We start from the raw sequence: 25,690 nt of genomic DNA on the forward strand, positions 1-25,690 counted from the left end.
AATTTGCATATGAGTAACATTTCTGTCGACCCGATAATTTCCATAATTTCACGACTTTTCTTTGTTGACGTGGCAATTTTGATTTTGACAAGTGTAAATCAGTTGTTTTTAGTTCTGGACAACCCTTTTATGTGTAACTCTTGTAATAAGAACGTACTTCACAGTTCTCTCTATAAGGACCAACAATTGATCAGCTCCAGCCATCGCTGACACCGAGAACAGCTGTTCGGCAGGGGTACCGGGTATTGGGCCCTGACCCATCAGACATAGACGACCTATCCTAGCAATAGATCATCAGTGGACAGCCTCTTAAATATGCATAGCATACAGCACCTTTCACGTTTGCATTATGTCAAAATATCTAGCCTGAGCTGAAGTTTATCAGGTGTGAAACTTGTAAGCTACATTGTGATGCTCATTATGTACTGTTAACACAAACAATGAAGAACACACTGTAAGAGGTAAAAAAATAAAGGTTTATTCTGGAGGAAACCTGAAACTGGTATATCCAGTAATTTCACGTTCTTTATACATTGTGATAAAAACCAGCAGCCCTGGAAGGTGCTGACTATAAGACACATTATCCTCCAAGATAAGAGGAAGTTTATTTTTAATTCTGTAAAATCCTTACTAATCTACGAAGAATTCTTAGGATAGGGCCAGATGGAAGGTTTTAAAGTGGCTTCTGCATATCTTTTAATAGCTTGTTAAACAATCACATGATTGGGCAGTGAAATGGCTGTTTCAACCACAATACCGATTGGCTATTACAATTGCTGTGTAAATTTGGGGGGGAAACAGCTCATTCCTTGAAAAATAAAGTGATTGTCTGCTATAACACTAAATTGATGCACCTGATGAAGGCCTACAAGGCCGAAACGCGTTGTGTTTTATAAGGTTTTATTGTCTTCCAATTTTTAATTTTTACAGTTTCAGTTTTGTTGTATCACAGTCAATAAAACAATACCAGTTATATCACTGGAGATTATAGGGGTGTTTTTGGCTGTTTAACCTTTTAAGTTCCCACATTGGGTCAAGAATCCTTAGACGTAAGCGCCCTGAAAAATCTTCATCCATGACACTAAATTGCTAATTGTCACTGCAGTTTTTGGAACCATAGCCGCGCAGTTTGTCCCTACTATAAGTGTGAGCCCACACATTTCCCCTGGCTGCGTGGTAGGAGCTCTGCCAGCCCCAGGTCAATGGCGTCACAATAAATGATAATAAAGAGGACCTGTCACCATGTCACAAGTGGACAGTTTTTGCTGCTGTCTTATTTTGGCTGCTCATTAGTATTTTTTTTTAGTTTCACCATGGACTGCTTTTTTTTAGTGTACCCAGTATGATCATTTTTATGATCTTTACCAAAGCGGTGTTGATCGTAAGCCTTTAGCACTGTTTTTTTTTGTCTTGTAAGGTAGGGATGTGCCCATTTATTTATTAGGCCCCTGTGCGGCTGCACAGTTTGCACCTATGGTTCTGTCCACAACTTCTTCACCTACTCTGCATTAGTCTTATTTTCCAGTGACAAAGCAACATACTGTACATCAGACATCTTTTTTTTTAACCAAGAGTTAGGTATAACACTTTTTGCACACAATTGCATGGGTCAGAATGCTAGTGTCACCATCCCACTGACAAACAAGAGGTGAATCCATTTCTTATGTCATGTGTTTACCAAGAAATTCGACAGAAAGGGACTTTTTGTTACATATTGAATAAATGTTTTCTAGTAAAATAAGGGGAACCCTAATGTGCAGAACAAAACCCATGTTTTATTATTGTCTTGTTGCCCTTTACAACCAGAGCTCAGCTTTCATTTTGTAAAGTGGACCTACCATTCCTTATGAATTGCATTCTTAATTAAACATTTATTATCAACTTGTTAAGTGGGTGATATTGCTAAGTACTTGTAAAAACAAGCAACTTTGCAATTTACCTCTCATTAAAAATATTCTCCGTTCTCAAGGACATAGGGATCTTTAATTCTATTGTTGCTACCCATTGCCTAGGTTTCCGGACACCTCTGTAAGCAAATGAAAAGTGCTAATATCTCAAGAACGGCTGAAGATGAATTTACAAGCCCTATATGAAAAAGTATACGTATATTTATAAAGATGGGTATTTTATATATACATTTCTTACAGAGATAAAATAAGAACAGTGCAGTTCACAATTCTAAGCAAAGAGGCCCAAGAATTGTTATTTTATGGCTATGTATATAAAAATGAACATATTCAATAAATATATAAATATTATATACGGAGACACCTAAGCGACCAATTAGTTTAATATTTGCACATTGAAATGATTCCAGTTTCTAGTGCAGCACAGCGACTTTGGCATCGATGCCTTTTGCTTGACCGAATTCAATGGTGTTACTGCTACATCGCAGTGAATGGGGTCCAATTTCGACCTTGATGTACTGCGTCTGTGACAAATAAGTGCCAAAAAAATCTGACTTGGTTGGACTTCTAGTATCTTGCTTTTCATGGCTGCATTACCCTTATGGTCATCAGGAGACACCATTCACTGTATTGCGCTGCAATGTAGCAGTAACACCTAGCGAACTTTAGTTGTGCAACTCGTGTTGTGGCCAAAATCACAGTGTAGCCCAAGTCTAACACTTCATTTACACTGCGGGACAGTTGTGAAAGAGTGTTGCTAAAAACACTGTTTTTAAACTATTATCTTACAGTGTAAACTGGCTGCCGATCACCTGATGAACAATCAGAATGGTTCAACGGGCGAAACAATCTTTTTCGTAAAAGATCATTATACTTGACTGGGAATTGTCCTGTGTAAACAGGACTTGCACTGCTGAGAACCATGGCAGCCTGTGTGTACCGAGCAATCTAGTATATGTCGCTCAGTGCGTATCGCTCACTTTGATCTGCCTATGTAAACAGGCATTTAAATGACCGACAATCGGTAAAGTATACCGATCGGCCGTCACATCGTACTGCCTGTTGGACCTTGTAAATGGATCCTTATATAGCCACTGTGTATAGTGTAGGTATGCCATGTTTTATGTGCACATGACTGATTCTCACAGTTTCCTAAACCGCACTCTACTTGCAAATGAATATTTCTTAAATCAACAGTACATGTAGCTAGTATGTATTCATACATCCAAATAGACTATTTCATTATAATGTCTGTAACTCGTGGCTTTTCAGTGTATTGTCTTTGTTTTTTGTCTGTTGTGCTTTGAATTTTCAATATGTTACTCACTGTTATCTCATTGTAACTGGATGTTCATTACTTGCAGACATTGCCTTAAACATATTGGTTACCATTATGTATGTCGTCATGTGCATTGTTCTTGTCATCCATATGCCTAGTCGGTGTTAAGTTTTTGTGCATGATGTTTCAATGCTTTTATTTAATTGTTCTGTTTCTTCTCACACAGTCTGGCAGCCAGATATGCAACTCAGTCTAATCACAGTGGGATTGCAACAAGTCAAAAAAAGACTACTAGGTCAGTTGACACCTCTGATTTATTGTGTGCTAGTGATGGCCATGTATAATTGTGTCCTATTCCACAGACACAACAGAATAGAAGCAAATCCATTATCTAAGCTGAGCTGCCAGATAGCTTTCTTCATAATAACCAATCATGACCAGTGTGACTCTCTTCATTTATTAATTATTGCAGCATATCTACACACCATGATTTATTGAGGAGTTTTCAACGAAATTCTGGCGTAAAATCATCTTGAAATGTTGCGTAATTTTTAAGCAACTCGAAATTGTTCAAATATTTAGCAACTTAGGGCATTTTGACGCCAAGAAAGGAAGATGGGTAAAACTTGGACATGGTGTGTTAAAGCCAATCTGACAATTTCATCATAATTTACCCTACAAAAGTGGCGTAAGTTATGACAAAAATGAATTCCAACCACTGGCTGAAGTAACATTTCTTGTAGTGGTGCAAGACAGTTATAGGGTTTAGGGTAAATGCAAATGCAATAAGAGGCGCTCACCTCACATCTTATTCCAGTGCGTCTTAATTAATTGGGGCTGTGGTGTAAGTAACATCCTTTAATTTTTTTTAGCATTGTTAAATTTTTTTATAATTGAATGTACTGAAAACATTCATTTGATATATAAATGTATTATAAGTGTTACCAAAGCTTTAGTTCAACAGTAAAACCAACAATATGAAAGACGTTTACTCCTCTAGTCCTCGTTGCCTGTGACAGCGATAATGTATTATCCCACAGGCATCCCTCATGTACTAACTGGTAGATGTAGCTACCCGAAAGTCAATATCTGACAATTTAACAATGCTTACATCATGACTAGTTACAAATGTCAAGCAGGAAACTCATTTACAGACAGCCTGTTTCAGGGTTCTTGCCACTTATCGGTGTAGAGCTGGCTGAGTGCAGTGTCCTTCAGGAAAGTTTGATACCACATATTGCTCACACTGATATTTGACAAAGCTAAAAAGAAAATACAGTTTTGCCAAAAAGTGTAATTTACCAAATGGGCTAATTTTTAGACTTTACATTATGAGCTAAGCTACTTCTTATGTTCAATGGACTCTAAATTAATTCCTGCATTAAAATAAAGTACACCGACAGTACTGACTTTTAAAGAATTTCGTTAAAATCTTAATTGAGGAACTTCCTTTTAGCTTCTTTCCGTTTTTATAGAGAGCTTCTTAAAGGGAACCTGTCACCTGAATTTGGCGGTACCTTTTTTCGGTCCGATGGGCGGTGTTTTTGGGTGTTTTATTCACCCCTTCCTTTCCCGCTGGCCGCAATATTGGCTTGAAGTTTATTCGCTTCCCTCCGTAGAACACACCTGCGCAAGGCAATCTTGCCTTGCGCACACGCAGTATGCTTTGCCCAACTGCGGGCAAAGCCAAAAAGCATTAGTGCGCATGCGCCGGCGCACTATGTCCCGGAACACAGCAAAATACTTCCGGGACATAGTGCGCAGGAGCATGCGCACTAATGAGAAAAAAATGGAAAAATCCAGCTTCCAAAAATATCAAGATTTATTGAAGATAAAATCCAAAGTCCACAAACATGGTTCACAGGAAAGAAAATAGCAGCATGCTACGCGTTTCGAACAATAAGTTCTTTTTCAAAGCTGCTCACTCTGCATCAGAATGAGGTTTAAATAGCAGCTGTGACAGATCACAGTGAGTCACCCCATCACCTGATACAACAGTGATTATATACAATAAAAACGCAAAAATATCACAAAAAATGAAGCAATACATAATATACACAAATATAAAACATATAATATGACTAAACAATGTTAATCTATCAGTAATGGAACATGATTTCTTTGCGAGCATTTAAGCCCATGGGATAGCAAGTGTTAAGGCAGAACATCCAGTAGGCTTCACGCGTCATTAAGCGTCTTTTCAGATCTCCTCCTCTGGCTGTTATCACAAGCTTTTCAATGCCGACAACTCGAAAAAATGCAGTGTTTCTTTGATGACTGGTGATAAAGTGCTTTGAGGCATAAGACATAGAGCGATTATTATCAGTAGAAACAACAATATCGGTAATATGTTCAGAAATACGAATCTTTAACATACGAGTAGTACAGCCTATGTAGCTTAATTTACATTTGATACATGTTATCATATAGACTACATTTTTACTATTGCAGTTAATAAATTGCTGAATTCTATGTTCTTGTTTATTACTGCTATCAGTAAAGGAATGTGTGACAACAGAATGGGCACATGTGCGACATTTAGAAGTACCACAGTGGTAAAAACCTGTATGGTGTAGCCATGTGTGGGAGATTTTACTAGATCTAAATAAACTAGGTGAAAGAATGTCGGACAGAGTGGTAGCCTTTTTTGCAATTACCTGACAGCCCAAGGACAGAATTTTGGAAAGAGTCTCATCCTCATATAAAATGGGAATATTTTTCAAGATGAGAGACTTGATGCTGTTGTATTGAGGACTATATTTAATAGAGCAGAACGTTTTTTGATTTTGATAATGTTCACTCTTCTTATTTTTTGGCAACAGCATATCACTGCGTTTTTTTGGTGTACTATATATTTTTAGCTCTATTAAGAGACCAATTAGAATAGCCTCTTTTTTCCAATTTTTTGCAACACAAATCAATCTCTTGCTTTAAGATACTAGCATCATTACAATTTCTGGTTATTCTCTTGAGCTCACCCACTGGTATGGACTTCATTGTGTGTCCAGGATGGCTACTGGACGCATGTAAAATGCTATTACCAGACAATGGTTTGTAAAATGTAGAAGTAGTGATGACATGGCCCACAGTACTACGCAGTGTCAAGTCCAAAAAAGAAATGGTGTGTGGATCAACATTACATGTGAAACGGAGATTGAAATCATTAGAATTGAGATGAGTTAAAAACTCTGGTATGGTAGATACATCACCCCTCCATATAAAGAGCATGTCATCGATGTATCTACCATACCAGAATATGTCCATCAAAAATGGGTTGCGATCAGAATAGAGAAACAATTCCTCCCAGTATGACATTACCAAATTTGCAACGGATGGTGAGTGTTTGCCTCCCATAGAAACTCCTTTACATTGGAGAAAAAACTGCTGATCAAAGGAGAAATAATTATGACTCATCAAAAAATAAATAGCCTGCATGATGTAATTGCATAAATCAATAGTATAATTACTATACTTATGTAAATGAAATTCAAGTGCTTGAATGACAATATTTTGTGGGATACAGGTGTACAATGAGATGACATCACAACTCATCCATTTAAATTCATCATTCCATACAGTATTGGAGAGCTGATGCAGAACATCTCTTGAATCTCTCAAGAATCCCGGAACTCTCATAACCAACGGCTGTAAAAGGGAGTCCACCCACTGACTAAGATGTTCCGTTAAAGAACCCATCCCAGATAAAATAGGGCGCATTGGAGGAGGTGTGATACCTTTATGTACCTTAGGTAAACCATACATCGTGGGTATAGTGGGGCAATCAACCTTTAGGTATTCAACATGTGTTCTAGTCAGGACACCCAGAGCTGCACCATCATCAATCAAGCTGAACAATTCTTTTTTGTAAGAAGGTGTAGGGTCTGAGAGCAATTTCCTATATGTTGTGCTGTCATTCAAAAGATTGTTGATTTGGTCTCTATAGATCGATGTATCCATGACCACAATCAAGCCACCTTTATCTGCCTTTTTTATAGTGATCTCGTCCATATTTTTAATTTCCTGGAGAGCTTTACGCTGCTTCCAATTTAAATTACCTTTACATGTTTTTTGCTGGACATATGTGTCTAGAGATCTTAAATCTCGTTCGATGACAGCCTGAAATCTATCCATGCAGTCCACTCTCGATTGAATGGGGTAGAATAATGGTTTTTTTGTTGCAAATTGGTCAGCTTGATTTACATCTCAGTTTAAGGATACATTAAGACCATTTAAATCATTCAGATTTCTCAGAAGACATTGTTCATGCATGCGCACTAATGCTTTTCGGCTTTGCCTGCAGTTGGGCAAAGCATACTGCGTATGGGCAAGGCAAGATTGCCTTGCGCAGGCGTGTTCTACGGAGGAAAGCGAATCAACCTGAAGCCAATATTGTGGCCAGCGTGCAGCCAGCGGAAAGGAAAGGGTGAATAAAACACCCGAAAACACCGCCCATCGGACCGAAAAAAGGTCCCGCCAAATTCAGGTGTCAAGTTCCCTTTAAGGTGTTCATCTAATATATAAAGCTGAATGTGTGTGTGTATGTATGTGTGTGTGTATGTCCGGGATTGGCATCTGCACCGTCGCAGCTACAGCCACAAAATTTTGCACAGTCACGCGTCTGGACCCCGAGAGCGTCATAGGCTATGTTGTGAGGCGAAATTTTAACCCCACGCGTTCCAATTCACCAAACAATTTTGCCCCTATCTACATAATGGGGAAAAAGTGAAAGGAAAAGTGTTGGAGGCAAATTGACAGCTGCCAGATGTGAACAAGGGGGACTTAAAGAGTGAGAGCGATGGCGCCAAAGAGTATATACCGTACAGTTGCTAAGGTGGGGCCCCAACATGGGATACTCACCACACACGGGGATATGAACACACACACAAAATATGCCATACACTACCACGTGCTTGAACACATAGATCACCCTCAGCACACATTTCACCACACATACACCAACCTCGCCACATAAAAGTCGAAACACAAAAGTCGCCGCTCAAAATTCACCACGCGCAAAACTCGCCACATGCAAAACTAGGCTCACGCAAAACTCGCCACACATGCAGAACTCACCTCATGGAAAACTCGCCACACGCAAAACTTGCACACGCGGAAAGATTGCCACATGCACAAAAGTTGCAACACATGCAAAAGTTGCCTCACACAAAACTCTCAAAACTTGCACATACTCAAAAAACACCACACATAAAACTCGCCACGCGCAAAACTCACCATGCGCAAAACTTGCTGCACACAACTTGCTACACTAACATGTCACATGCAACTCGACACACAAAAAGTTGCTACACGCATGTCGCCAGACAAAACTCATCTCACAAAAGTCGCTACATGCATGTAGCCACATGCAACTCAACACACACAACTTGACACATGAAACTCGCCCTAAAACACACACACAAGTCTGGTATTATCCTTCAAAAATAAAAATCTGATTAATAAGCAGACAAACTACAAGAGCAACAAGTGTACCATATAGGAAATACGGCAGCAGCATAATAGACATGACCTGTCTATTATGTGTATGTGTGAGCTAATATACTGTATACTGCCAGGGGGGAGGGCTTCCTGTTGGCTGGGGATTTATAAGGCTGCCAATTTAGCTTACAAATACTGAGGTAAAAATACTGACCAAATAACGTGTGAACGCGGTCTAATACAGGAGGAGATGACATACAGATATAAACTATATACAGGAGAGATGACACACAGGTATATACTATATACAGGAAGAGATGACACACAGGTATATACTATATACAGGAGGAGATGACACACACATATATACTATATACAGGAGAGATGACACACAGGTATATACCATATACAGGAGGAGATGACATACAGGTATATACAGGAGGAGATGACACACAGGTATATACTATATAGAGGAGGAGATGACACACTGGTATATACTATATGCAGGGGAGATGACATACAGGTACATACTATACACAGGGGAGATGACACAGGTATATACTATATACAGGGGAGATGACACACAGGTATATACTATATACAGGGGAGATGACACACAGGTATATACTATATACAGGAGGAGATGACACACAGGTATATGCTATATACAGGAGGGGATGACCCACAGTTATATACTATATACAGGGGAGATGACACACACATATATACTATATACAGGGGAGATTACATACAGGTATATACTATATATAGGAGGAAGAAGCTGAAGAAGGTGGACTCGCACCGAAACGTGCATTGGGGAGTGAGTCCCGGGACACCTGCCTAACACGTTATGGGTAAATATCACGTTTAACTGCAGTGCCACTGTTTTATTCATGTCTCTTGCATCAGTAGCTGGCATGATTTGACAAGTCTGGTATGTGCACATGCTGAACTATCTGGGAGTAGGTGGGAGTGGTTGGAGTCCACAGGGACATATGGTATCCTTTAACTCATCTATTGCTCTCAGCTTTTTCGGCATGCTATGCAGGCTCTATTAGGAGCTAATGGGAGTGGTTGGCATTCACAGGGATGTATAATGTGCTTCCAAATTTAACTCTTTGTGCTACCTTTGTGCTAACAGCATACAGATAGGCTTTAAATTTAAATTTATTTTTACTGCTGTGATATTTTTATAAATTTTTTATAAATTTACTATGGCACTCTGATTAGGTATATTTACTATATTGTGCTGGCCCAATTGTGTAGGCAGGACCTTATTTGGAATTTTTGTCATGTACCTCATATTGTTATAAACATTACTGATTGCTCCAAGAACTGTATGCACTTGCACACTAACAGTTCTAGTTTTATGTATATGGATATTTAATAAAAGTTTTGTGTACGTTTGTATATTGTGAGCTTCTGACTCGTCTTTTCTCCTGTATTATTATACAGTTATATGAAAAAGTTTGGGCACCCCTATTAATCTTAAGCTTAATGTTTTATAAAAATTGGGTTTTTTGCAACAGCTATTTCAGTTTCATATATCTAATAACTGTTGGATACAGTAATGTTTCTGCCTTGAAATGAGGTTTATTGTACTAACAGAAAATGTGCAATCTGCATTCAAACAAAATTTGACAGGTGCATAAGTATGGGCACCCTTATCATTTTCTTGTTTTAAATACTCCTACCTACTTTTTACTGACTTACTAAAGCACTTTTTTTGGTTTTGTAACCTCATTGAGCTTTGAACTTCATAGCCAGGTGTATGCAATCATGAGAAAAGCTACTTAAAGTGGCCACTTGCAAGTTGTTCTCCTGTTTGAATCTCCTCTGAAGAGTGGCATCATGGGCTCCTCAAAACAACTGTCAAATGATCTGAAAACAAAGATTGTTCAACATAGTTGTTCAGGGGAAGGATACAAAAAGCTGTCTAAGCGATTTAACCTGTCAATTTCCACTGTGAGGAACATAGTAAGGAAATGGAACAACACAGGTACAGTTCTTGTTAAGGCCAGAAGTGGCAGGCCAAGAAAAACATCAGAAAGGCAGAGAAGAAGAATGGTAAGATCAGTCAAGGACAATCCTCAGACCACTTCCAGAGAGCTGCAGCATCAACTTGCTGCAGATGGTGTCACTGTGCATCGGTCAACTATACAACGCACTTTGCACAAGGAGAAGCTGTATGGGAGAGTGATGCGAAAGAAGTTGTTTCTGCAAGCATGCCACAAACAGAGTCGGCTGAGGTATGCAAAAGCACATTTGGAGAAGCCAATTTCTTTTTGGAAGAAGGTCCTGTGGACTGATGAAACCAAGATTGAGTTGTTTGGTCATACAAAAAGGCATTATGCATGGCGGCAAAAAAACACAGCATTCCAAGAAAAACACTTGCTACCCACAGTAAAATTTGGTGGAGGTTCCATCATGCTTTGGGGCTGTGTGGCCAATGCCGGCACCGGGAATCTTGTTAAAGTTGAGGGATGCATGGATTCCTCTCAGTATCAGCAGATTCTTGACAATAATGTTCATTTATCAGTGACAAAGTTGAAGTTACGCAGGGGATGGATCTTTCAGCAAGACAATGATCCAAAACACCGCTCCAAATCTACTCAGGCATTCATGCAGAGGAACAATTACACTGTTCTGGAATGGCCATCCCAGTCCCCAGACCTGAATATCATTGAACATCTGTGGGATCATTTGAAGACAGCTGTCCATGCTTGGCGACCATCAAACTTAACTGAACTGGAATTGTTTTGTAAAGAGGAATGGTCAAAAATACCTTCATCCAGGATCCAGGAACTCATTAAAAGCTACAGGAAGCGACTAGAGGCTGTTATTTTTGCAAAAGGAGGATCTACTAAATATTAATGTCACTTTTCTGGTGAGGTGCCCATACTTATGCACCTGTCAAATTTTGTTTGATTGCAGATTGCACATTTTCTGTTAGTACAATAAACCTCATTTCAAGGCAGAAACATTACTGTGTCCAACAGTTATTAGATATATGAAACTGAAATAGCTGTTGCAAAAATTTTTTTTTTATAAAACATTAAGCTTAAGATTAATAGGGGTGCCCAAACTTTTTCATATAACTGTATATACAGGAGGAGATGACACACACACACATATACTATATACAGGGGAGATGACACACAGGTATATACTATATACAGGAGGAGATGACACACTAGTATATACTATATACAGGGGAGATGACACACAGGTACATACTATATACAGGGGAGATGACACACAGGTATATACTATATACAGGGGAGATGACACACAGGTATATACTGTTTACAGGAGGAGATGACACACAGGTATATACTATATACAGGAGGCGATGACATACAGGTACATACTATATACAAGGGAGATGACACACAGATATATACTATATACAGGAGGCGATGACACACAGGTATATACTATATACAGGAGGAGATGACACACTGGTATATACTATATACAGGGCAGATGACACACGTATATACTATGTACAGGAGGAGATGACACAGATTTATACTATATACAGTAGCAGATGACACACATTTATATACTATACAGAGGAGGAGATGACACACAGGTATATACTATATACCGGAGCCAATGACACACAGGTATATACTATATACAGGAGCAGATGACACACGTATATACTATATACAGGAGGAGATGACATACAGGTATATACTATATAAAAGAGGAGATGACACATAGGTATATAGAGGAGGCGATGACATACAGCAGGTATATACTATGTACAGGGGAGATGACATACAGGTATATACTATATACAGGAGATGACATACAGGTATATACTATATATTGGAGGAGATGACATACAGGTATATAGTATATACAGAAGAGATGACATACAGGTATATACTATATACAGGAGGAGATGACACATAGGTATATACAATATACAGGAGGAGATGACATACAGCAGGTATATACTATTTACAGGGGAGATGACATACAGGTATATACTATATACAGGAGATGACATACAGGTGTATACTATATATAAGGGAGATGACAAACATGTATAAACTGAGGGGAAAATGAGAGGTGTGAGGTGAAAATGAGGGGTGTGAGGTGAAAATGAAAAGGTATGAGTGCAAAATGAGAGGAGTGAGAGAAAATAGTGGAGTGATCGGAAAATGACAGATATGAGGTCGAAATGACAAGTGTTAGGGGGAATGAGAGGAGTGAGGAGGAAAATAAGAGGAGTGAGGGGAGAAATGAGAGGTGTAAGGGAGAAAATGAGAGATGTGAGGGGGAAAATGAGAGGCGTGATGGGAAAATAAGAGAAGTGAGGTGTAGGGTTGAGCGAAATGGGTCGGCCATTTTCAGAAGTCGCCGACTTTTGGCAAAGTCGGGTTTCATGAAACCCGACTCGACCCCTGTGTGGGGTCGGCCATGAGGTCGGCGATCTTCTGAATCTGGTATCGGAATTCCGATACCGAGTTCCAATATGTTTGCGATATCGGAAATCGGTATCGGAATCCACATTTAAGTGTAAAATAAAGAATTAACATAAAAAATATTGATATACTCACCTCTCCGGAGGCCCCTGAACATCGCCGCTGGTAACCGGGAGCCTTCTTTGCTTAAAATGAGCGCGTTTACGGCCTTCCATGACGTCACGGCTTTTGATTGGTCGCGTGCCGCTCATGTGACCGCCACGCGACCAAAAGAAGCAGGGCGCGTCCGAGGGTGAGTATATGCCTAATAGGAATATACTCACCCTCGGCTTCTTTCCGGCAGCCTTCCTTCCTAAGAATGAGCGCGTTCAGGGCCTTAGATGACGTCACGGCTTGTGATTGGTCGCGGCCGCCCATGTGACCGCCACGCGACCAATCACAAGCCGTGACGTAATTCTCAGGTCCTAAATTCCTAGAATTAGGAATTTAGGACCTGAGAATTACGTCACGGCTTGTGATTGGTCGCGTGGCGGTCACATGAGCGGCACGCGACCAATCAGAAGCCGTGACGTCATGGAAGGCCCTGAACGCGCTCATTTTAAGCAAAGAAGCCTGCCGATTACCAGCGGTGATGTCCAGGGGCCTCCGGACGGGTGAGTATATCAATATTTTTTATTTTAATTCTTTATTTTACACATTAATATGGATCCCAGGGCCTGAAGGAGAGTTTCCTCTCCTTCAGACCCTGGGAACCATAGTATCCCATTGCACTGCATTGGGTTTCGTGTTTCGGCCGACCCCGACTTTTTTATAGGATTGGCCGATTTCGCTCGACCCGACTTTTGAGAAAGTCGGGTTTCGTGAAACCCGACCCGATCCTATAAAAATAAAAGTCGCTCAACCCTAGTGAGGTGCTATAACTAACCACAGATATTTACTATGCCCAGGCAACGCCGGGCTCTTCAGATAGTTAACTATAAAAAAGCTGTTATTATCTCGCCTGGTCCTACACTGTAGACTGATTTGTGTGGGAATGTGTCTCTTACAGCATCTCACCCAAACACAAAGCCACTTATAGGGGTAAAAGTCATGCAATGTATGTAAAGTTGAAATAGAGGCAACTTATGAATATACTTGAATAAATAAAGCTGCTTTGATCTTCAAATTTCTGAGCTTATTGTTGGCCTGAACAGTTCCTCTTCCCGCATTGGTGCAACACTGTGTAGTCTTTGACTGGTAATATTTTATGAAGAGGCTGAAAAAAAACAATAGGTGGCCTAGATTGAAGGCACTTCCATCAAGTAAATTAAACCTATAAACAAGAGGAAGCCTTATGCCAAATATATAAAAATGTATGGAAATATGTATTAGGACATATACATACATATAATTAAAAAGTGAATTTTTTGGGGTTGGATACAAATACAAAAAATTACTGCAGTCACAGAGAGTACACTAAGTTCATCAGTGGTTAAATGATTCCATATGTTTCCATGATTAACCAGATTAATTAATCTTAAAGAATAGTTTACAAGGTTGTATATGACCAATGTAAGTACATTTTATGAGGAGATATGAGGATATAATCTGAAAAAGGGGTTAAATTAGGCCAGAAGGCCTTAATACAAATTTAGAGGGCCAATATCACTCCTGTATTTCAATTGAAAGTATGAAGGTAAAAAATCATAAAGGTAAAGACTAGGTATAGCCTAAATGGAGCACTAGTGTCAGACTAGTTGGTGAAATGAAAGGAGAAGTTTCAACTGGAGATGCAATTCACACTGTAATGTTATATACGTATCTGACACAACTTTATTTGAAAGTGATAATATCCAGTGACACAGCTACTGCTTAAAACCATCTGACTATTGCTGGTTTGTATCTTCAGGCGACGTTAAGGGTATGTTTCCACGGTCAGGATTGGCTCAGTATTTGCTTAGGATTTGACCCAGGTGAAATCTGCATCTGAGGTCACTGGCAGGTCACCTGCGTTTTTGATGCTTTTTATCCACATGCACTTTTTCATTACATGCGTTTTTTTGTCACTTAAAATAAAGCTTATTGAAAGTTGGCTTCTGGAAAGTAAAAAAAAGTGATTTCCTGTTTGCAGATAGGGTATGTGCACACAGTCAGTAAACGCTGCTGGTTGGACGCTGCGTACATCTGCAGAGTCCAACCCGCAGCATCCAGATGTTATAGCATAGTGGTTGGGATTTCAAGAAATCCCTTCTCCACTATGTGTTCAAAGATGCAGGCGGTAGACCTGCGTATACGAACATGCGACGTTTCTTTCCAGATTGCAGCATGTCGCAGCGTAAATTTACCATAGACTATCATTAGGTAAAACCGCATCTAATTATTAGTCACATGCGTAATTATGTGGAAACGCAGCTTACTACGCATGTGTACTAATTTACATATGTTGAATCTTGTGTCACATCCGGAAGTACGTGACAGGCCGGGGTCACGCTTGCGAGTGTGATGTGAGAAACTCATGAGAGTCTCTCGCATCAACACCTGGCGCTGACGTGGGCACTCGGACCGGTGTTTGTGGCTGCATAGAAATACATGCAGCAGCACACTCTGGTCCTGAGTGCAGGGTGTTGATGTGAGAGACTAGCGCGAGTTTCTCACATCAGACTCGCAAGTGTGACTGACCCCAGCCACACAGAAAGTGCCTGAAAGCAGAGAAAGGAATATGTAATTTCCTTTCCGTTTTTTAAATTAAATAAATAATTTTAAAAAAAATGTCTCCCACACAATTTTCCAAACCAGCAGAGGGAAAGCCAACAGCTGGCAGCCGATATTTATAGCCGGTGAAGGGGGTAATACCCATGGAGCTTCTCAGGTCATTAATATCAGCTCACAGATGTATACTTAGCACCTTTACTGGCTGTTAAAACAGAGGGATAGAGGGACCCCCCAAAAAATGATGTGGGGTCCCCCCATAATTAATAACCAGCAAAGGCTAGGCAGACGCTGCGGGCTGATAGTAATAGCCTAGGAAGGGACCATGAATATTGGCCTTCCTGGCTACAAACACTAGCTCACAGCCGCCTCAGAAATAGTGCATCTCTAAGATGCGCCAATTCCAGCACTTAACCTTGCTCTTTCCACTTGCCCTGTAGCAGTGGCAAGTGGGGTAATAGTTGGGGGTAATATCACCTTTGTATTGTAAGGTGATCTCAAGCCCGGCTTAGTGATGGAGAGGTGTCAATAAGACACCTATTCATTACTAATTCTATAGTTGTTAAGGAGTTAAATAAAAACACAGCCAGAATAAAGTATTTTAATGAATAAAACACCACACAGTTTCCCATCTTTATTATACTCCTAATTCCCCGACACTCTCGATCTCCTGCAAAAAAAATAAAACAATAAACCAACACAAATACTCCCTGTTCCAATGTAGTCCTTAATAACGAGTGTCCCACAACGAGTCCAGCTCTGCTACATCTGGATGCCGGACATCCAGACATAGCAGAGCTTGTAGATGACCACCGGATATAACTCTCCGGTGGTCACCTGCACTGCAGTTCTCAGGATCAGCTGATCAGCTGACCATGAGAATCAGCCTAGTGACCGAAGATAACCCCGGTGGTCATGTGCATGGCAGTTCTCGCGGTCAGCTCAGTCATCGCAAGAACTGCAGTGGATGAGAACTAACAGTGGCCACAAGGTAAGACATTATGTAAATTAGTACACATGCATAGTAAGCTGCGGTTCTGCAGTTATTACGCATGTGACTAACAATTAGATTCCAATGATAGTCAATGGGAAATTTACACTGCGGAGACGGAGTGTCTCCGCATCGTAAGTAGACATGCTGCGGTCTATGAAGACGCGCCGCATGTCCGGTTACGCAGATCTAATGCCTTCGTCTTTTAACGCTTGCTCCTGTCCAATACCTGCTCCTTTACCCAAATTCCGCTACCACCCTCCGCTACTCTTCCCTCGTTTGAAGTGCACTCCATCTGCATCTATTCCCCCTCCAACCTCCAGCTGGCTGTCTTCTACCGCCTCCCAGAACTAGCCATCTCCACCTTTCTCGACCACTTCACCACCTGGCTACTTCATTTCCTCTCTGCTGACATCCCCACATTCATCATGGGTGACGTCAATATCCCCATTGACACTTCCACCTGAGCTGCCTCTAAACTTTTGTCACTCACTGCCTCCTTCGGCTCACTCAATGGTCCTCTGCGGCCTTTCACAAAGATGGCCACATGCTCGACCTTATCTTCACCGCCTCTGTTCCCTTACTAATCTCACTAACTCTCCCCTCCCCCTGTCTGATTACAACCTACTGACATTCTCTTCTCTCTCCACTCCAAGTGTGCAACCCCCACTCCACAAACTCATCCACTCTTGCAGAGATCTCAAACACCTCAATTTACAATCACTCTCTAAATCCCATCTCTGTTATGGACTGGTAATTTAGGAGCGACATGCGACTAGCTCTGAGCAGGTGGTAACTATACAGACCGCAGTTCCTGATCTTAACACAACACTAGCAGTAGCCGTGGGATGTTCCTGTCACTCCCTGGACACCTCGTCACAGCCGGAGAACTAGCTACCCCTAAAGGTAGAAACAGGAAAGCTATCTTGCCTCAGAGAAAATCCCCAAAGGATAGGACAGCCCTCCACAAATATTGACTGTGAGAGGAGAAGGAAATGACATACGTAGTATGAAACAAGATTTAGCAAAGAAGGCCACTTCTAGCTAGATAGATAGTAAGGAAAGAACACTGTGCGGTCAGTAATAAAAACTAGAAAAAGTCCACCGCAGAGATATGCAAAAATCTCCACACCTGACTAAAGGTGTGGAGGGCAAAATCTGCAGCCCAGAGCTTCCAGCTTAGCTGAATAGATCCATACTGATAAGCTGGACAAATGAGCAAAACATAAAATGTGCTGAACAATAAAGTCCACAACAAGTGGACTGCAAAAGGACAAGCAAGGACTTATCTTTGCTGAACTGGACAGAGTGTCAGGGAAATCCAAAAGAGCAGTGGCTCCAAGCAGGAACAATTGACAACTGGCATTGATTGAGGGATAAGGCCAGACTAAAATAGCCGAGCCAGAAAGACGATCAGTGGAAGCAGCTGCTGATGCTAAATCCAAGAAGCAGCTATACCACTCAAAACCACAGGAGGGAGCCCAAGAGCAGAATTCACAAAAGTGCTACTTACAACCACCGGAGGGAGCCCAAGAGCGGAATTCACAACAGTACTCCCCCCCTTGAGGAGGGGTCACCGAACCCTCACCAGAGCCCCCAGGCCGATCAGGACGAGCCAAGTAAAAAGCACGAACCAAATCGGCAGCATGGACATCGGAGGCAACCACCCAAGAATTATCCTCCTGGCCATAACCCTTCCACTTAACAAGATACTGAAGCCTCCGCCTCGAAAAACGAGAATCCAAAGTTTTCTCAACCACATATTCCAACTCCCCCTCAACCAACTCCGGGGCAGGAGGATCAACAGAGGGAACAACGGGTACCACATATCTCCGCAACAAAGATCTATGGAAAACATTGTGGATGGCAAAAGAGGCTGGAAGGGCCAAACGAAAAGACACTGGATTGATAATCTCAGAGATCTTATAAGGACCAATAAACCGAGGCTTGAACTTAGGGGAAGAAACCTTCATAGGAACATGACGAGCAGATAACCAGACTAAATCCCCCACACGAAGCCGAGGACCAACACACCGACGGCGGTTAGCAAAACGCTGTGCCTTTTCCTGAGACAATGTCAAATTGTCTACCACATGAGTCCAAATCTGCTGTAACCTGTCCATCACAGAATCTACACCAGGACAATCAGAGGGCTCAACCTGCCCTGAAGAAAAACGAGGATGGAAACCAAAATTACAAAAAAAAGGCGAAACCAAAGTAGCCAAACTGGCCCGATTATTAAGGGCAAACTCGGCCAACGGCAAGAAAGCCACCCAATCATCCTGATCAGCAGACACAAAGCATCTCAAATAGGTTTCCAAGGTTTGATTAGTTCGCTCAGTTTGGCCATTTGTCTGAGGATGGAACGCCGAAGAAAAAGACAAATTAATGCCCATCCTACCACAAAAGGCCCGCCAAAACCAGGAAACAAACTGGGAACCTCTGTCAGACACAATATTTTCCGGAATGCCATGCAAACGAACCACATGCTGAAAAAACAATGGAACCAAATCAGAGGAGGAAGGCAATTTAGGCAAAGGTACCAAATGGACCATTTTAGAGAACCGGTCACAAACCACTCAGATAACAGACATCCTCTGGGACACAGGAAGGTCCGAAATAAAATCCATGGAAATATGCGTCCAGGGCCTCTCAGGGACAGGCAAAGGCAAAAGCAACCCACTAGCGCGGGAACAGCAAGGCTTAGCCCGGGCACAAGTCCCACAGGACTGCACAAAAGAACGCACATCCCGCGACAAGGAAGGCCACCAAGAGGAACTAGCCACCAAATCTCTGGTACCAAAAATCCCAGGATGATCGGCCAACACCGAACAATGGACCTCAGAAATTACCTTACTTGTCCATCTATCAGGAACAAACAGCTTCCCCACAGGACAGCGGTCAGGTTTATCAGCCTGAAATTCCTGAAGCACCCGCCATAAATCAGGGGAGATGGCAGAAAGAATCACCCCTTCCCTAAGAATGCCAACCGGCTCAAGAACTCCAGGAGAATCAGGCAAAAAACTCCTAGAGAGGGCATCCGCTTTAACAATCTTAGATCCCGGAAGATATGAAACCACAAAATCGAAACGGGAGAAAAACAGGGACCATCGAGCCTGTCTAGGGTTCAGCCGCTTGGCCGACTCGAGGTAAATCAAATTCTTATGATCGGTCAAGACCACAACGCGGTGCTTGGCTCCCTCAAGCCAATGTCGCCACTCCTCAAATGCCCACTTCATAGCCAACAACTCCCGATTGCCGACATCATAATTGCGTTCCGCAGGCAAAAACGTTCGGGAAAAGAAGGCACATGGTTTCATCAAGGAACCATCAGAATTCCTCTGTGACAAAACGGCCCCTGCACCAATCTCAGAAGCGTCAACCTCAACCTGAAAAGGAAGAGACACATCCGGCTGACGCAAGACAGGGGCAGAAGTAAATCGGCGCTTAAGCTCCTGAAAGGCCTCAACAGCCTCAGAGGACCAATTTGTCTCATCCGCGCCTTTCTTCGTCAAATCGGTCAGGGGCTTAACCACACTAGAGAAGTTGGCAATGAAACGGCGATAAAAATTAGCAAAGCCCAAAAATTTCTGAAGGCTCTTCACAGATGTGGGTTGAATCCAGTCATGAATGGCTTGGACCTTAACAGGATCCATTTCTATAGACGAAGGAGAAAAAATAAACCCCAAAAAAGAGACCTTCTGAACTCCACATAGGCACTTAGACCCCTTCACAAATAGAGCATTATCACGAAGGATCTGGAATACCATCCTGACCTGCCTCACATGAGACTCCCAATCATTGGAAAAAATCAAAATATCATCCAAATACACAATCAAGAATTTATCAAGATAATTGCGGAAAATGTCATGCATGAAGGACTGAAATACAGAAGGAGCATTAGAAAGCCCGAAAGGCATCACCACCAGGTATTCAAAATGGCCTTCGGGCGTATTAAATGCAGTTTTCCATTCGTCACCCTGTTTAATACGAACAATATTATATGCCCCTCGAAGGTCAATCTTGGTAAACCAACTAGCCCCCTTAATCCGAGTAAACAAATCAGAGAGCAAAGGTAAAGGGTATTGGAATTTGACCGTGATCTTATTAAGAAGGCGATAATCAATACAGGGTCTCAAGGAGCCATCCTTCTTGGCAACAAAAAAGAATCCCGCTCCCAATGGTGACGAAGACGGCCGAATATGCCCCTTCTCCAAGGACTCCTTAACATAGCTCCGCATAGCGGTATGTTCTGGCACAGACAGGTTGAAAAGTCGTCCCTTAGGGATCTTAGAGCCTGGAATCAAGTCAATAGCACAATCACAGTCCCTATGTGGAGGAAGGGAGCTGGACTTGGGCTCATCAAATACATCCTGGAAATCTGACAAAAATTCAGGAACATCAGAAGAGGGGGAAGAGGAAATTGACATTAAAGGAACGTCACTATGTACCCTTGACAACCCCAACTAGTCACAGACATCGATTTCCAATCCAACACTGGATTGTGTACTTGTAACCATGGAAAACCCAGTACAACAACATCATGTAAATTATGCAACACCAGAAAACGACAATCTTCCTGATGTGCTGGAGCCATGCACATAGTCAGCTGAGTCCAATACTGAGGTTTATTCTTGGCCAACAGTGTAGCATCAATATCCCTCAAAGGAATAGGGCTCTGCAAAGGCTGCAAAGAAAAACCACAGCGCCTGGCAAATTCTAAGTCCATTAAGCTCAGGGCAGCGCCTGAATCCACAAATGCCATGACAGAGAAAGATGACAATGAGCAAATCAGGGTCACATACAGGAGAAACTTAGGCTGTACAGTACTAATGGTAACAGATCTAGCGACCCTCTTAATCAGAGATAGTATGAGCTGAATCACCACAGTAAAAACACAGCCCATTCTGACGTCTGTATCCCCTCTGTTCCACTCTAGTCAGAATCCTATCACATTGCATAGGCTCAGGACTCTGTTCAGAGGATGCTGCCATATGGTGCACCACTTTGCGCTCGCGCAGGCGCCGATCGATCTGAATGTCTAGAGACATAGATTCGCTCAGACCAACAGGTGTGGGGAACCCCACCATGACATCTTTAAGGGCTTCAGAAAGACCCTTTCTGAAAATTGCTGCCAGAGCATCCTCATTCCATTTAGTGAGCACAGACCATTTTCTAAATTTCTGGCAGTATAATTCTGCCGCTTCCTGACCCTGGCACAGAGCCAACAAGGTTCTTTCCGCATGATCCACAGAGTTAGGTTCATCATACAATAATCCGAGCGATTGAAAAAATGCATCTACATTAAGCAATGCCGGATCCCCTGACTCAAGGGAGAATGCCCAGTCCTGAGGGTCACCACGCAGCAAAGAAATAACTATTTTAACTTGCTGAGTGGGGTCACCAGAGGAACGGGGTTTCAGAGCAAAAAACAATTTGCAGTTATTTTTAAAGTTCAAAAACTTAGATCTATCCCCGTAAAACAAATCTGGAGTATGAATTCTAGGCTCTAAGGCTGGAGTCTGAACAACATAATCTTGGATACTCTGAACTCTTGCAGCAAGCTGATCCACACGAGAAAACAAACCCTGAACATCCATGTCCGCACCCAAATCCACTCAGAGATTAAGAGGAAGGAAAAAGACAAAACAGACTAAAGAAAAAAAAAATGGCTCAGAACTCTTTTTCTTTTCCTTCTTTTGAGATGCATTAAACTCATTTTTGGCCAGTTGTACTGTTATGGACTGGTAATTTAGGAGCGACATGCGACTAGCTCTGAGCAGGTGGTAACTATACAGACCGCAGTTCCTGATCTTAACACAACACTAGCAGTAGCCGTGGAATGTTCCTGTCACTCCCTGGACACCTCGTCACAGCCGGAGAACTAGCTACCCCTAAACGTAGAAACAGGAAAGCTATCTTGCCTCAGAGAAAATCCCCAAAGGATAGGACAGCCCTCCACAAATATTGACTGTGAGAGGAGAAGGAAATGACATATGTAGTATGAAACAAGATTTAGTAAAGAAGGCCACTTCTAGCTAGATAGATAGTAAGGAAAGAACACTGTGCGGTCAGTAATAAAAACTAGAAAACGTCCACCGCAGAGATATGCAAAAATCTCCACACCTGACTAAAGGTGTGGAGGGCAAAATCTGCAGCCCAGAGCTTCCAGCTTAGCTGAATAGATCCATACTGATAAGCTGGACAAATGAGCAAAACATAAAATGTGCTGAACAATAAAGTCCACAACAAGTGGACTGCAAAAGGACAAGCAAGGACTTATCTTTGCTGAACTGGACAGAGTGTCAGGGAAATCCAAAAGAGCAATGGCTCCAAGCAGGAACAATTGACAATTGGCATTGATTGAGGGATAAGGCCAGACTAAAATAGCCGAGCCAGAAAGACGATCAGTGGAAGCAGCTGCTGATGCTAAATCCAAGAAGCAGCTATACCACTCAAAACCACAGGAGGGAGCCCAAGAGCAGAATTCACAAAAGTGCTACTTACAACCACCGGAGGGAGCCCAAGAGCGGAATTCACAACACATCTCCCTCTTACAGACATAGCTTCCCTTCATGACACAGATGCTGTTGCCGCTTTTTATCACACCACAATAACAGCAACACTTGACTTGGCTGCCCTCCTCACAGACAGCAAACTCGTACAATCAACAGGCAGCCCTGGCTGACCAGCCTGACCAAAGAACTGAGATGGGCTTCCAGGGTCGCTGAGCGGAGATGGAAGAGATGCAGCTCTGCTAAGCAATTCTTCGCATACAAGCAGTCTCAGAACCCTAAACAGCTTTTCAACACTTTCAATTCTCTACTCCATCCCCAGCACCTCCTCGGTCTCCTCTCATTTATGCTGAAGACTTTGCCTCTTTCTTTAACCCTAGAACGTATACCTGGGGCCTCGCAAGCCTGCCAGGTTACTTGTTTTCTATTTTCTGTAAAAGTACTTTAGTTAGAATTTTGAAAATCTAGGTAATCCTCAGGTATATAGTTGTTAGTAATTTCCAGTTATTCATATATTTTTATGTTACAGACATTTCGGTATAACAACCTTTTTTTGGGACTACCCCATATTCACGCACCTGGGGCCTTTTAGGCCTGTACTAGGTTTACATGTGATACTCAGTCATTTTGTCTGTATTGTTGCTGGGGAAGAACTTTTATGACTCTGCTATTGCTGGGAAGAGTGTGGATTCTGCATGACAACATGGTCATGTGATCTTGGAAGGGAGGCTCCCTCATAAAGTCATGTGTCTCTGATAACCGATAAATTAGCCCCTATTAGCTATATCTGGAATCTTTTTATCAAGAACTGTACAAAGCTTTACCATTCCAGTGATAATGTGACAGTGGACGAGCAACTTCTTGCCTTTAGGGGATGTTGCAAATTCATTCAGTATATGCCCAGTAAGCCAGCTAAGTATGGCATAAAAATTTTCTGGATGTGCGATTCAGCAAGCTATTATGGGATGAATGGTCTGATTTACTGTGGCAAAGAAGCTGATGCTCCAGTCCAGAAAGACCTATGTTCCGACATAGTAAAAACACTTGCTCTACCAATTTTCAATTCAGGAAAAAATATTACAATGGATAATTACTTTACCAATTTTGAAATGGCCAACTTTTTGCTTCAAAAGCAACTTACACTTGTTGGTACTATCAGGCCAAACCGCCGCAAAATTCCTCCAATCATGAAGCACAATGCACAGCGAACAATCTACGAGAGTGTATTCGGTTTCTGCAATCAAGCAACAATGGTGTCTTATAAAGCCAAGAAAGAAAAATCCGTGATATTACTGAGTACAGTGCATCATGATGGAAGTATTGACACCAATGACAGGAAAAAAAAACCTGAAATCATACTGCATTATAATAAGACAAAAGGAGGTGTCGACAAGATGGACGAAATGATTGGAGAGTATTCGTGCAAAAGGCAGACTAAACGTTGGCTTGTTGCCCTTTTTTCCAATATCCTTGATGTGTCAGCCCTCAATAGCTACATTGTTTATTGTCAAACTAATCCAGAATTCCATGCCAACAGGAAAGACGAGACGTTTTTGACAGAACTTTGTTATGAACTTTTGATGCCTACTATGATGGAGAGAAGCAGCATGATATACTTATCAAGGCAAATTACAGAGGCAATGATCCGATGTGGAATACGCTTTCTGGAACATCCAGAGCAAAGAGAAAAAAAAAGAAAGCGCTGCTATATTTGTCCTGCAAAGAAGGAAAGAAAATCGGCGCATTTCTGTTCTACTTGCTGCCAAATTGTATGCAAGGAACTTTCAGCAGAAAAAATAATATGCGAGAATTGTCGGGGGAATATGTAAAGTTACAAATAAATATTCCTGCACCAAGTTTGCTACAACCAAAAAATGTTTTCATAAAAAAATTGCATATAGAATGCCTATATTTGGCGTGCCCGTTTACTTACTTTTTTGTTGTTTTATGCACATAATTATATTTTTAAATATACACATCTTAGGCTGTGTTCCCTGTTGTGAATTTGGATTCTGGGCTCCCCCGGTGGCTACTGGTGGAATTGAACTGGTGTCTTCATCTTCTCTGTTCACCTGTTCCCATCAAGATGTGGGAGTCGCTATATAACCTTGCTGCTCTGTTAGTTGCTTGCCGGTCAACAATGTTATCAGAAGCCTCTCTGTGCTTGTTCCTGCTCCTAGACAACTACTAGATAAGTTGGACTCTTGTCCATGTTTGTTTTTGCATTTTGTTCCAGTTCACAGCTGTAGTTTCGTTACTGTGTCTGGAAAGCTCTTGTGAACGGGAATTGCCACTCTGGTGTTATGAGTTAATGCCAGAGTTTTAAAGTAATTTCTGGATGGTGTTTTTGATAGGGTTTTCAGCTGACCATGAAAGTGTCCTTTCTGTCTTCTGCTATGTAGTAAGTGGACCTCAAATTTGCTAAACCTATTTTC

At 41.7% G+C, this 25,690-nt stretch overlaps 1 protein-coding gene across 5 annotated transcripts in view; it reads left to right on the forward strand.

Annotated features, from left to right (window-relative positions):
• Nucleotides 1–25,690, forward strand: part of NAV3 (neuron navigator 3) — an 898,866-nt gene that overhangs the window by 681,669 nt on the left and 191,507 nt on the right. For 4 of the 5 annotated variants that reach the window (XM_077265345.1, XM_077265343.1, XM_077265344.1 and 1 more), the window contains one exon: nt 3,413–3,481. The exons of the other annotated variant lie outside the window; for it this stretch is intronic. In XM_077265345.1, the coding sequence (XP_077121460.1) occupies nt 3,413–3,481 (69 nt within the window). The remainder of the gene's footprint in view (nt 1–3,412; nt 3,482–25,690) is intronic. 5 annotated transcript variants of the gene reach the window in all.

This window comes from Ranitomeya variabilis, chromosome 5 (genome assembly GCF_051348905.1).
Source record: "Ranitomeya variabilis isolate aRanVar5 chromosome 5, aRanVar5.hap1, whole genome shotgun sequence".
NCBI classification, from domain to species: domain Eukaryota; kingdom Metazoa; phylum Chordata; class Amphibia; order Anura; family Dendrobatidae; genus Ranitomeya; species Ranitomeya variabilis.